The 13,737-nt window shown below is 38.5% G+C and overlaps 1 protein-coding gene across 25 annotated transcripts in view; it reads left to right on the top strand.

Annotated features, from left to right (window-relative positions):
- LOC117720735 (solute carrier family 22 member 19-like) overlaps positions 1-13,737 on the top strand; it is a 110,702-nt gene that overhangs the window by 49,712 nt on the left and 47,253 nt on the right. For all 25 annotated transcript variants that reach the window (XR_013105308.1, XR_013105307.1, XR_013105304.1 and 22 more), the window contains exon 6: positions 2,541-2,656. Coding sequence is in view for 2 of the 25 variants with exons in the window: in XM_076916651.1 (XP_076772766.1) it covers positions 2,541-2,656 (116 nt within the window). In the remaining 23 variants the exon portion in view is untranslated. The remainder of the gene's footprint in view (positions 1-2,540; positions 2,657-13,737) is intronic.

Genomic DNA, 13,737 nt, shown 5'->3' with positions numbered 1-13,737 from the left:
GGGGTGAAATGTTGTTATGCCCAGTTTGTAGGAATCCCAGGAGACCACCAGAGATAGTGACACTGATGTAAATATACACAAGAGTCTTTATTATTTGAGTCCGGACTCAGGCTGCAGCCTCCCTTGCTCTGCAGTTTAGGAATGTGACCCTTGGGTCTAGGAGTTTGTTCTTCTCTCTCTCTCTCTCTCTCTCTCTCTCTCTCTCTCTCTCTCTCTCTCTTTCTCTGTCTCTCTCTCTCCCTCCCTCTCTCTCTCAGAGGCTAGTGTATTTTTACAAGCCAGCCAAGCTGGAAACACTTGGTTGCCTTTTTCCCATAGTTTAAGAATGGAGGCCTTATCACTTCAAGAACATTAATTTTTTTGCCTCCTCCCAAGGCAGGGGACTTCTGCACCAAGGGGGGAGTGCTGGCTGTTTAACTCAGTGAGGGAACTAGTGAGTGCGAGACTCAGTTGCCTTGTGTCTCTTTATTCTGTGGTTATCTGTTAAATCCATTTGGTTCATAACTTGTTAGTTTCATTGTGTCTCCACTTAGTTTTTGTTTCAATGATATGCCCATTGGTGAGAGTGGATTGTTGAAGTCTCTCACCATTATTCTGTGAGGTTCAATGTATGTTTTGCGCTTTAGTAAAGTTTCCTTTATGAATGTGGGTGCCCTTGCATTTGGGGTATAGATGTTCAGAATTGAGAATTCCTCTTGGTGGATTTTTCCTTTGATGAATATGAAGTAGCCTTTCCCATATTCTTTGGTAACTTTTGGTTGAAAGTCTATTTTATTGGATATTAGAATGGCAACCCCAGCTTGTGGGACCATTTGCTTGGAAAACTTTTTATTCTGAGGTAGTGTCTGCCTTTGTCACTGAAACGTGCTTCTTGTATGCAGCAAAATGCTGGATCCTATTTATGCATCCAGTCTGTTAGTCTGTGTTTTTTTTAATTGGGTAATTGAGTCTATTGCTGTTGACAGCTGTTAAAGACAGATGCTTGTTAGTTCTTGTTATTTTTATTGCTGGAAGTGGTATTATGTGTGTATGATTCTCTTCTGGGTTTGTTGTGAGAAGCTTAATTTTTTGTGTTTTCTTGAATGTAGTTTCCCTCCTTGTCTTTGAGATTTTCTTCCAGTATTCTCTGTAGGGATGGATTAATAGAAAGACATTGTTTAAATTTGGAATATCTTGGTTTCTCCATCTATGGTGATTGAGAGTTTTGAATATTTTGGGTTAGGAGCTTTTGCACTTTGTATTTTCTTTGACCATTGTGTCAGTATCTTGTATGGTATCTTCTACACATGAGACTCTGTTTTCTGTGTCTTGTATTCTGTTGATGATACTTGCATCTGTGGTTCCTAATCACTTTCCTAAGTTGTCCATCTCCAAAGTTGCCTCCTTTTGTGTTTTCTAGTTCTATTTTTAGTTCTTGAACCATTTTGTTCAATTCCTTCACCTGCTTAATTGTACTTTCCTGTATTTCTTTAAGAGATTTGTTTCTTTTTAAGACCTTTTACCTGTTTGCCTCTGTTTCGCTGTATTTCTTTAAGCGAGTTATTTATATCCTCCTTGAAGGCCTCTATCATCTTCATGAGATGGGATTTTTAGGTCATTATCTTGCTTTTTAGACAGGGTATCCAGGGCTTGATGTTGTGAGATGACTTGGATGTTGTGGGATGATGCTGAATTGCATTGGTGTCTGTCATTTATAGTCTTATGCATCTCTCTGGCCATCTGGTTATCTCTGATGTTAATTGGCTTGGGTAACTCTGACTGGAGCCAGATTGCTTGGAGTCAGGTAGTGCTCTGGGATCCTGGGTTAGTGCTCATTTCTTTGGAGGAGGCAGTGCTGTCTCTGGTCAGGGTAGGCCTCTTGTGTCTCTGGTTAGACCAGGCCTCCTGTGTTTCTGGTTACTGCAGACCTCTTGGGAGGCAGACAGGCAGTAGGATTTGGGAGGGTATCAGGCCAGATGATCTGGCCCAGGTAAAGAAGCAGACTCAATGGAAGTTGGAGCTAGGAAGGTAGGTAGATCCCATGTCAGTTGGGCTCTGTAGATGTTCCTGCTGGCATGGGTATTTGGGCAAGATTCTCACCTATGTCTTTGGTTACTGCAGACCTCCTGGGAGTCACACAGGCTGTAGTGTGTGGGAGGTTATCTGTGCCATTCTACCTTTTAAACAGTGTCACCAACTGGGTACCAAGTGTTCAAATACATAAGCCTAGGAGGAACCTTCCTGGTCAAACATCCATAGACTATAATCTAATAGTATTCACTTGTTTTTTCCTTCCTAATATGTATCTCTCATCTGTACCCTACCTTCAATATTCTGAATTCATCTATATTTCCTTGCTTAACATATTCTTATTGCAGATTTTCTGGCTCTCTTGGTTTTATATTGCTTACCACTTTTATATCTGACATTGTTTCTTTGATGTGTATATTTTTCACTAGACAGAAACAGTAACTAACAGATCTAGTTCTTTGCAGGTGCCCACTATACCCACAGTGTCCATCATTTTGTGACAACTAAACAGTTCATTAATGTTGTTGAAGGTTGTGAGAACAGTCATGAAGGAGGAACTGGAGGCCTCACAGACAAAATCTTCAATATGGGACTTGTTCCGTATACCCCACCTGTGTAAGCGGATATGCCTCCTGTCCCTTGTAAGGTAGGTTTCCCACTGTTTCTATTAAAATGGTTTGAAGATAAATTTTCTCACTGATATTACTTGATATTAAATAATGAGGAATATCTGGAGCTTGAGGTAGTCAAATGGTTTTGAATATACAAATACAGACTAATTGTACAGTGAGGAGTGTATTTATCCAACCACTTCCTGAATTTATCATTAGCGATTAATGCTCAGAAGCTCAGTCATGGTACAAAATGGGGCTCCAAGTATCTCCTGTTGTCTGTTTCAATTTCAAAATAGATAAAAATCTCAAAGTTAAGGTGCATGAATGTGTACATCTCAATAAATACATACATTATACAACCCTTAACTAGATCAAGACACAGTGAAAATTCTAAAACTCTTCAAGGACTCATCATGTATTCCCAAAATTCTACTATGCCTTCAAAAATTCAATGATATATCCCATCTTCATACAATAATTTTATTATGATTATAAAGTTAGGGCCTGGAGAAATGGCTCAGGAGTTAAGATTACTAACTGCTCTTCCAGAGGGTTCAATTCCCAGCATTCACATGGTGGCGCAAAATGGCCTGTAACAACATGTTTTTAAATTGAGGTGTTGCAGTCCAGTGGCCTATGGTTAAACTGGGTTTACCTGAAAGGGGGGCTGGAAATGAAAAGGAGGAGGGACAATAGAAGAATGAAGCCAAGACAAAGTTCTGATCAAGGCTCCAAGTTTAATAAGAAGCACAGCATTTATAAAGAGAAAGCCCACAGAACCCATCCTTTGTTTTAGCCAGGGTATATTGCAAAGCAAGGTCATCAAGGCAGTCTAATCTTCTAAGTTCTTGTGGGAACCAGCATGTGCAGCCAAGCCAGATGACTTCACCAAGATTGATAAGGTCCATAGTGGCAATCGATCAAGGTCTGTTCAGTCTGCTCAAGGCTGGAAAAGGCCTGCTCAAGGCTGGGAAGGCTACAATTCCCCCTTTTTGTTTTTTAACGATGAGCAGTACCAGTTGCTGGATGGGGGGCACAAGATTTACTTGTTTTCCATAATTCTATCTAGGGTAAAGAGTGGCCAGGTGACCATGCATGTCTTAGGTTGGTGTCTATATTGGTCCTTCTTACCCATCATAGAGGCCAAACATAGCATTGCTGTATGTTTCTGTCTTAGGTGGATAGGAACTCAAGAACACTCTTACCCATCTCTGGCTAACCAGCCTTCAATAGCACACATTTTCCCAGTCAGACCAAAGCCATGAAGGACATATCAAAGCTGAATATGCACTCAATGCATTTCTTCATATCGATGAATAACTGCCTTGGTGAATAGCTAAGCTTGCTGAAAGTGATCCTGGATAAAGGCAACCAATCTGTTTAAGATACAAGGTCCAAAAGTTAAAAGCAATGAAATTATAATTAATGGTCTAAGCAGTGTAGAAATTAAAGTTGTAAATCATGGTGAAGTAGAGAAACAGGATTCAAACCATCTCTGATTCTGTTCTTTTTCTCTTTTCCTTTTTATTAGTTCTTGTTGAACTTTAGCCATAGAAACCTTTACTACTCCTGAACGATTGATGTAAAAGCAACATTCTTTGTGGAGGGTTGCACATAGTCCTCTCTGCTGAAGGAATAAAATATCAAGTCCTCTCCTGTTTTGAAGGACTATCTCAGACAAGGAGGTTAGAGACTCTTGCAAATGGGAAATAGAAGTTTCTATTCTTTCTATATCTGTATGTATTGCCATTCTAAGGAGCTCTAAGGTTTTTCCTTGCAAAACCAGGGCAGAAGCACCACTAGCTGCTCCTTCCACACAGAGTCCCAACAATATTGAAATACTTAATGTAAAAGTTCTCTCTTGGGGTGAGAGAAGCCTCCATCCCAACGATCGAAAAGCTCATTATAAGAATGATAAATGAGCTTAGGAATAAGTTGAACCAACACACAAAAGTCTTTGGAGCTATCAAATACTTGTGTATGAAATCAGGGGGTAAGACCTGTGGAACAAACCCACCATCCCTCCTTAGGAGGCATAAGATAAGAAAAAGAGTGGAAACAGTAAGCACTTGATTGCACAGCTCTGTCTTTTACCTTTTTGAATTTTCCCTATTAAGGTACTTAGTCCAGAAACTTCATATAGGGAAAGGCCTATGCCAGATTTCTGACTCCATTGACAATTAGAAGAGCTTTTAGAATAAGAAACATTGCTAGATAATAAAGCAATACCTTCATAGTAAGGAGGTGCTATATTATAGCAAAGCCAACAAGAATGAGTAATATTAGAATAAGTATCATTAAGCATATGAAACATGTTCACCATAAATTCTGTAAGGGGAATAGCAAATGTGGGAAAGGTAGGGGTGGCAGCTGTAGGACTATGGGGGATACTAGACACTGGAGGAGAAAATAGGGGAGCAGTGGTAGTTCTACTCTTTTTAGCACTATTTTTCTTTTTATCTTTCTTATTCCTCTTTTTGGGCTTAGTAATGACCTTATTAGGTTCCATTGAAAAAGAAATGGGCTCAATTTTAAGCTTGATGGTAAAGAGTAACCCATCATCATAACCTTGCTTATAACATCAAAGTCCCCAAGTTTTTTCTTTTAGCCAATCTTTCTTTACCCATCTTCCTGAATTACTAAAGCTTACCCATAAAGGGTTGCAAGCCCCTGAATATCTACAGGTAGAAGTAAGCAATTTGATTCTGCTTCTCATGTATTCTCCATTATTAGAACTATTTCTTTTAACAGAAATAAGCTCCCAACTGGAGGAAGGATTCCACCTAGTTTCACCCAAGTTAACACAATTCCAGTCATAACAAAAAAATGCTGGACTTCTCCACATTGATATTGCTTTTCTCTATTGATTTGATCCTTAGGGCAGACATAAAAAGCAGTATTTAAAAGATGGCAGTGAGGATAGGGTTGCTCACATCCTATATCTACATATTTTTCCCTGTAAGTCTGCTTGTTTTTAGGGAGTGGCTTAAGTGGAATATCCTAGGTATCTAACCCAGCTGCTAATTGGCAAAGATCAAATACAAGGTCTGGTCACCAGGTATATGGGGGATGGCTTTGAGAATTGATAGAAAACACTTGCTCTCCAGTAAGGGTGAAGACTACACTCCAGGTTAATTTAGCTGGCTGATAGGGATTTTGAGCCATCTTTATCATTGGTATCATCATCATTAGAAGGCTCAGGATCTGTGTCCACTTGACAAACCAATCTTTCAGGCAGCCATCAGGCTTCATTTTCTTCCTGTGGAAAAAACACAGACAGAACCTTTTCCCCATATTAAAACAGGGTCAGGACCATTCCATGTATTAGTTAGAGGGTCTTGCCATTTAACCCTGGCATATGATCTGGAAGTGACTTGATGCCAGTGGTGATCTACTGCAGACTGACCGTTAGCATCAGTTTGCAAAAAAAAATAAAAAAAAATAAGACAAAAGCAAGGCATGCTTTTGGTAACTTTGAGAGATATAACTCCTCCTCTTTTGTTTTTAAAAGCCAATTTTCAGAGTGCAATATGCATGTTCAACAATTCTTTATCCCATTGGGTTATAAGGAATTCCAGTTTTATGTTCAATACCAAATGCCTTACAAAATGATGTAAAGTTGTTTCCAGTATAAGCAGGCCCATTATCAGTCTTGGTGACTTTGGTAATCCCATAGTATTAAAGGCTTGTAAGCAATGATTAATTTCATTTCTAGAAATTTCTCCCATGTGTAGAGAAGCAAAGAGGAATCCTGAACAAGTGTCAATATAGACATGTATATATTTCAATTTTCCAAATTCTTCATAATGAGTTACATAATTTGCCAAGTATGATTTGACATAAGGCCTGTTAGATTAACTCCTAAATGAGGAACTGGAGATAATGTAAGACAGTTATGACATTGTTTTACAATTATTCTACCCTGTTCCTTAGTGATCTTATGTCAGAGTCTCAAGGTGTGACAAGAGAGATGAAATTTATTATGATCACGTGTAGCCAAAGCAACAGGATCTCAAATTAAGGCTTCTCATATTAAAGCTCTGTCAATGTGATCATTGCCTACAGCCAAAGGTCCAGGAAGATCAGAATGAACTCATATATGACCAATATAAAAAGGAACTTTTTGGGCGAGAATGATGTTTTGTAATTGAGAAAACAGAGATCCAGCTGGTGTATTGAAATGAAATGTGCCACAAGTTTCCAATAGAGGAACAGACTGAGCCACATATAGACTATCAGTAAAAAGATGAAAAGCATCATTTATTCTGAAAAGCATTTAGTATTACTGTTAGCTCTGCTAGCTAAGCAGAGAGCTTAGGAGTTTCTATGACTACTTGTTGATTATTCATGGGATATCCTGTGTGTCCTTTAGAGGAGCCATCAGTAAAAATTAAAAGAGCATTATGTAGAGTCTGTAAAATGTCATATTAGGAAATATAACATTATGTACATTTAAAAATTTTATCAGCCTATCTTGAGGGTAATGATTATTTATAATGCCTTTAAATCCTACTTGAGCAAGCAACCAATCTGTACTATGCTGCTTTAACCAATTATCCATATTAAAAGGCTGAATAATGATGTCTGGTTCTTTGCCAAAATAAATTAGTGCTTTTTTTTCTTCCAAGTATAATAATACGATCTACTGCCTCATAATATGGCAGGATATTATGTTTAGGATATATCCTTGAATGTGTCCACATAAGAGGAGCTTTTGCCACAATAATCCTGTAGGTTTATGAGTTGTATTAAAAATCAGCAAATGTAAAGGCAAAGAATAATCTATAGAAGTAACAAAATGTTTTTCAATATCTCTTTCTACTTGTAAGGCGAACATTCCTTCTGAGGTTAAAGACTGAGGGGAGGTAGGATCATTACTCCCTTTAAGAATATCAAATAAAGGGTTCAATTATCTTGTAGTAAGCTTTAAATAGGGGTGAAGCCAATTGATATCACCTAACATCTTTTGAACATTATTTAAAGTTTTAAAACTGTTTCATGGATAATTATCTTCTGGGGATAAATGGCTTGATCTGTAAGTCCAAAGCCTAGATAATTATAAGGATCCTGAGTTTGTACTTTGTCTGGAGCTATTTGTAGTCCTTTATCAGCTAATTTCTGCTGCAAATCTTTATAACATAAAAGCAAATCCTGAGGATCTTTTCTCGATAACAAGATGTCATCTATGTAATGTATAATTTATATTATTGGCCATTGCTATCTTATACTCTGAATGGCTTGTGTCACAAATTTTAAAATTGAATAGAAGGAACAATGAAAGCAAATTTTTTGCAATCCTGGGGGGTTAAATTTGCTTCTACCACTGTATCCAATAAATCTTGTGTAAAAGGAACAGTAGGCCAGTACTATGCTACAGCTGTTTTTAGCTCTGTTATTACTCTTGCAATCATCTCCACTTGCTTGATTTTTCCTTAATTACAAATATGGGTGAGTTAAACATCTTTAGCTTGTGATTGAATTGTAAACTGAAGCTAATGGAACATTGGAAATTTAACTATATTTGTAAGCTTCTTTTGCCATATTAGAGCACCCCCATAATTTTGGAAAATAAAACCCAGTTTCAAACAATCCATTCTCTTTAAAATCAATACCAAGAGCATTACTTTCATGTTACAAAGTTTGGCTGCCAGTTCTTATATATAAATGCATGATAGTGCAGCTTTTAATACCCATTAAAGAGACATTGTTTTAAATCCTATCCTTTATAAGTCTAGTTTCTAGGATAAGAATTACAAAAAATATTATCCTAATTTAGAAATATCTTTAAAGATCTGTCCTCCTGGGTTGGCTCCTGCCATGTGTTGTTGTTTAGAATGACTCCAACCCTGAGTTACCAGTTTTAAGCTAACTTTCTGTTACCAATGTTACAAATTTTTAATCACACCCAATAACTTATTAGCCAATACTCTATAACCAAGACATGCAGAACATAGTTATACTTTTAAAACCAGTCAGAAACAAAAATGAAGTGGCTATACAATTTACATATTTAGACCAGACAAAATTTTCTTACCCTTTCTAGATGTAATTTCAAGAGAAAATCACCTTGTCACTTGCTGAACCCAATAAAATAAAGTCATAGAGATTTTTCTAGGAAAAAACACCCATCAGCTCCCTTACCAAGGATGCTGAAAAGCTAGCTGTTGGCCGCCTTAAGAGTGACTTGTGTAGATAATCAGCTCCTAGCAGGGCTTCTCCTGCTGTGCTTGACTCCCAGCCAAGGTGCAGGAAAACTTAATCAATTTCTGCTGTGCAAATTGAGACTGCCTTTTAAACAAGTTAAACTAAATCTAGCGGTGTGACAGTCAGCAGATGAAGTTTTAACTAGTTTTCATTTTTAACAGGAAACACAGAACAAAAATCATTCAAACAAAGAAACAAAGCAAAACAGACATAAATTGACAGACATGGACAGATTGGTGCACCAAGGATAGACAATAGACAGAGAGGAAAGAGAACTAAATATCCCAAACAGACCCAGAAACAGAACTAAGGATTTCTCCAGTAGGAGCCAGAGAGGGAGCAGGATGTCTCCCAATTTTCTCCTGTTCCTAGGAGAGCTCTAAAACAGCTTATATCCATGTTCCTTCTTGTTTGCTAAAGCATTCTGGACAGGGGACAACTGCTTTTCTGAAACCCTTTCTTTCTCTGTCAAATTCAAGGTCTAATTCTTCATCTCATTCTTTAGGAGGTGCAGCAGCAGCTGATAGTTGCTCCTCAGTGCCCTGCTTTTGTAACTTCCTAGTTCCTCCTCAACTTGTATAATTAATTCTTTTTTTAAATTTTAATTTTTTATTATTTTTTAAAGTTATTTTTATTGGATATTATATTTACAATTCAGATTTTATCCCCTTACCCCCATTCCCCCCCCACCCACCCACCCAGGGACCTTCTATCCCATCCCCCCTCCGCATGCTGCTATGAGATGTACCCCCACCTACTCCCCCACTCCCACCTCCCCACCCTCGAATTCACCCCCCCCGACTCAGTGTTCATTCTTCATGGGACCAAGAATCTCCTCTCCCACCTATGCCTTGAATTCCTGATCTTTCCAAGACTTTTACTTTGAAGGAGTGTTGAATTTTGTCAAATGCTTTCTCAGCATCTAGTGAGATGATCATGTGGTTTTTTTCTTTGAGTTTATTTATGTAGTGGATTACATTGATGGATTTCTGAATATTCAACCATCCCTGTAGTTCTCTTTCTTTGTTGGGTCTTTGTGAGGCTTAGGTATGAGCATAATTATAGCTTCATAGAAGGAATTGGGTATTGTTCCTTTTGTTTCTATTCTGTGGAATAGTTTGAAGAGAATTGGTATTAGGTCTTCCCGGAAGGTCTGATAGAATTCTGCACTAAAACCATATGGTCCTGGACGTTTTTTGGTGGGGAGGTTTTTAATGACTGCTTCTATTTTTTTAGGGGTTATGCGACTATTTAGATGATTTATCTGCTCCTCGTTTAATTTTGGTACCTGGTATCTATCTAGAAAAATGTCCATTTCAACCAGATTTTCCAATTTTGTGGTAAGATCTGACGATTTTTTAAATTCCCCCTGTTTCTGTTGTTATGTCTCCCTTTTCAGTTCTGATTTTATTAATTTGAGTACTGTCTCTGCGCCCTTTGGTTAGTCTGGCTAAGGGTTTGTCTATCTTGTTGATTTTCTCAAAGAACCAGCTCCTGGTTTTATATTTTGTAGAGTTCTTTTTGTTTCAACTTGGTTGATTTCAGCCCTGAGTTTGATTATTTCCTGTCGTCTACTCTTCTTGGGTATATTAGCTTCTTTTTGTTCTAACGCTTTCAGGTGTGCTGTCAATTTATTAATGAACGTTCTTTCTATTTTCTTTTTGTGGGCACTTAGAGCTATGATTTTTCCTCTTAGTACTGCTTTCATGGAGTCCCACAAATTTTGATATGATGTGTCCTCATTTTCATTTAAATCTAAAAAGTCTTTAATTTCTTTCTTTATTTCTTCCTTGATCAAGTTATCATTGAGTAGAGCATTGTTCAGTTTCCACGTGTATGTGGGCTTTCTGTTGTTTTTGTCCAAGTCAAAGACAAGTCTTATTCCATGGTGGTCTGATAGGGTACAAGGGATTATTTCAATCTTTTTGTATCTGTTGAGGCCTGTTTTGTGACCAATTATATGGTCTATTTTGAAGAAGGTGCCATGAGGTGCTGAGAAAAAGGTATATTCTTTTGTTTTAGGATGGAATATTCTATAGATGTCAATTAAGTCCAATTGGTTCATAACTTCTGTTAGGTTCATTGTGTCTTGGTTTAGTTTCTGTTTCCATGATCTGTCCACAGCTGAGAGTGGGGTGTTGAGATCTCCCACTATTATTGTGTGAGGTGCAATGTATGCTTTAAGCTTTAGTAAAGTTTCTTTTATGTATGTGGGTGCCCTTGCATTTGGAGCATAGATGTTCAGAATTGCAAGTTCCTCTTGGTACATTTTTCCTTTGATGAATATGAAGTGTCCTTCTTTATCTTTTTTGATTACTTTTGGTCGAAAAAACGATTTTATTTGATACTAGAATTGCTACTCCAGCTTGTTTCTTGGGGCCATTTGCTTGGAAGAATATTTTCCAACCTTTTACTCTGAGGTAGTGTCTGTCTTTTTCACAAAGGTGTGTTTCCTGTATGCAGCAGAATGTTGGGTCATGTTTGTGTATCCAATCTGATATTCTATGTCTTTTTATTGGAGAATTGAGTCCATTGATATTAAGAGACATTAAGGAAAAATGAATGTTGTTTCCTGTTAGTTTTGTTATTGGCGGTGGTATTATGTTTGTATAGCTGCCTTCTTTTAGGGTTGTTAGAAGATTAATTTCTTGCTTTTTCTAGGTTGTAGTTTCCCTTCTTGTGTTGGAGTTTTCCACCAATTATCCTTTGAAGGGCTGGATTTGTGGTAAGATATTGTGTAAATTTGGATTTGTCATGGAATATTTTGGTTTCTCCATCAATATTGACTGAGAGTTTTGCTGGGTAAAGTAGTCTGGGCTGGCATTTGTGTTCTCTTAGGGTCTGTATGATATCAGTCCAGGATCTTTTATAGTCTCTGGTGAGAAGTCTGGTGTAATTCTTATAGGCCTGCCTTTATATGTTACTTTACCCTTTTCCCTTACTGCTTTTAGTATTTTTTATTTGTTTTGTACATTTGATGCTTTGATTATTATGTGGCAGGAGATATTTCTTTTCTGGTCTAGGCTATTTGGAGTTCTGTAGGCTTCTTGTATGTTCATGGACATCTCTTTCTGTAGGTTAGGGAAGTTTTCCTCTATAATTTTGTTGAAGATATTTACTGGCCCTTTAAGTTGGGAGTCTTCACCCTCATCTATACCTATTATCCTTAGGTTTGGTCTTCTCATTGTGTCCTGGATTTCCTGGATGTTTTGGGTTATGGGCTTTTTGTATTTTGCATTTTCTTTGACAGTTGTGTCAATGTTTTCCATGGTATCTTCTGCACGTGAGATTCTCTCTTCTATCTCTTGTATTCTGTTGGTGATACTTGTGTCTATGATTCCTGATCTTTTTCCTAGGTTTTCTATCTCCAGAGTAGCCTCCCTTTGTGATTTCTTTATTGTCTCTACTTCCATTTTTAGATCCCGAATAGCTTTGTTTAATTCCTTCATCTGTTTGGTTGTGTTTTCTTGCAATTCTTTAAGGGACTTTTGTGTTTCCTCTTTAAGGGCTTCTACCTGTCTTTCTGGTTCTCCTTAAATTCTTTGAGAGTGTTATTTATGTCCTTCTTAAAGTCCTTTATTATCATCATGAGAAGTGATTTTAATTCTGAATTCTGCTTTTCTGGTGTGATGGGGTGTTCAGGGCTTGCTATGTTGGGAGAACTGGGTTCTGATGATGCCATGTAACTTTGGATTCTGTTGCTTAAGTTCTTGTGCTTGCCTTTCAACATCTGTTTAACTCTAGTGCTACCTGCACTCACTGTCTCTGTTTGGAGTTTGCCTTTTTAGTTATCTTGCTTGTGTCTGAACTCCTCAGGTTTCAGATGTCTCTGTGATCTTTTAATCCTGATCTCCAGTTGCTGTGAGTACAGTGGCTCCTCTAGGATGTTTCAGGATATGGTGTCTCCACAGTAGCAGACCAGCTAGGTGTCTGCTGCTCTGGGTGCAGTGGCTCCTCTAGGATGTCTCAGGATATGAGTGCCCACTAATCTGAGTTCAGTGGCTCCTCTAGGATGTCTAAGGATATGGTGTCTATTGCTCTGGGTTCAGTTGTCCCTCTAGGATGTCTCAGGCTAAGGTGTCTGTCCCTCTGAGTTCAGTGGCCCCTCAAGGATGTCTCAGGATACACAAGAGCAAACCAGGCAGGTGTCTGCTTCAGGCACTAATTCCAGGCAAGTGGTGAAAGGGGAATGGTATTTCTCAGGGGTGGGGTTTGGGTGTCTGCTTGAACCTGGCCATTCCCTGCACCCAGTTATGCCTCTGGGGCAGGAGTAGGGCAGTGTGTGTGTGTGAGTGTTCTTACCTGCTGCTCTGGGTTCAGTGGTCCCTCTAGGTTGTCTCGAGATACACAAGAGCAGACCAAGCAGGTGTCCACTTCAGGCACCAGGCCCAGGCAAGGGGCGGAGGGGAGTGGTCCTAATTAATTCTTTCATTTTTATGTTTACCATTTCTTCTTCTGGGAACCAAGGACAACATAAATCTACTTGAGCTAAGAATTTCTCTAACGTCTTTATTTTGAACCCTGCTCCTCTCACCTGAAGGAGCTCTTTTAGGCTGTAGACAAAGGCCTATTTAGTATTCTTCTGCCCCATTGCGTTGTCACCCCTAGGTGAAGTTGACATTGGGTCAACACCTCTTCAGCCTAGCCTGTATCCCCTCAAATGCACCTCCTGCCACTATAGCCTCCAAAAGATAAAATTTATAACTAGCACTAGCATTAATGTTGTTCTTTGATTACCATGCAGGATACTTTTACTTTTTCTGTTTTCTGTGGCGCTCCACCCAAGACAGTCTTTCTTAGTGAGTCCTTCATTTTTTTTAAGGTCCCACATTGGGCGCTACCTGTTGCCATCCACCAACCTATGGTTGAACTGGGTTTACCTGAAATGGGGGCTAGAAATAAAAAGGAG

This window comes from Arvicanthis niloticus, chromosome 1, assembly GCF_011762505.2.
Source record: "Arvicanthis niloticus isolate mArvNil1 chromosome 1, mArvNil1.pat.X, whole genome shotgun sequence".
Taxonomy (NCBI): Eukaryota; Metazoa; Chordata; class Mammalia; order Rodentia; family Muridae; genus Arvicanthis; species Arvicanthis niloticus.
The sequence above is the reverse complement of the archived record's forward strand: the minus strand, read 5'-3'. Positions and strand labels throughout refer to the sequence as shown.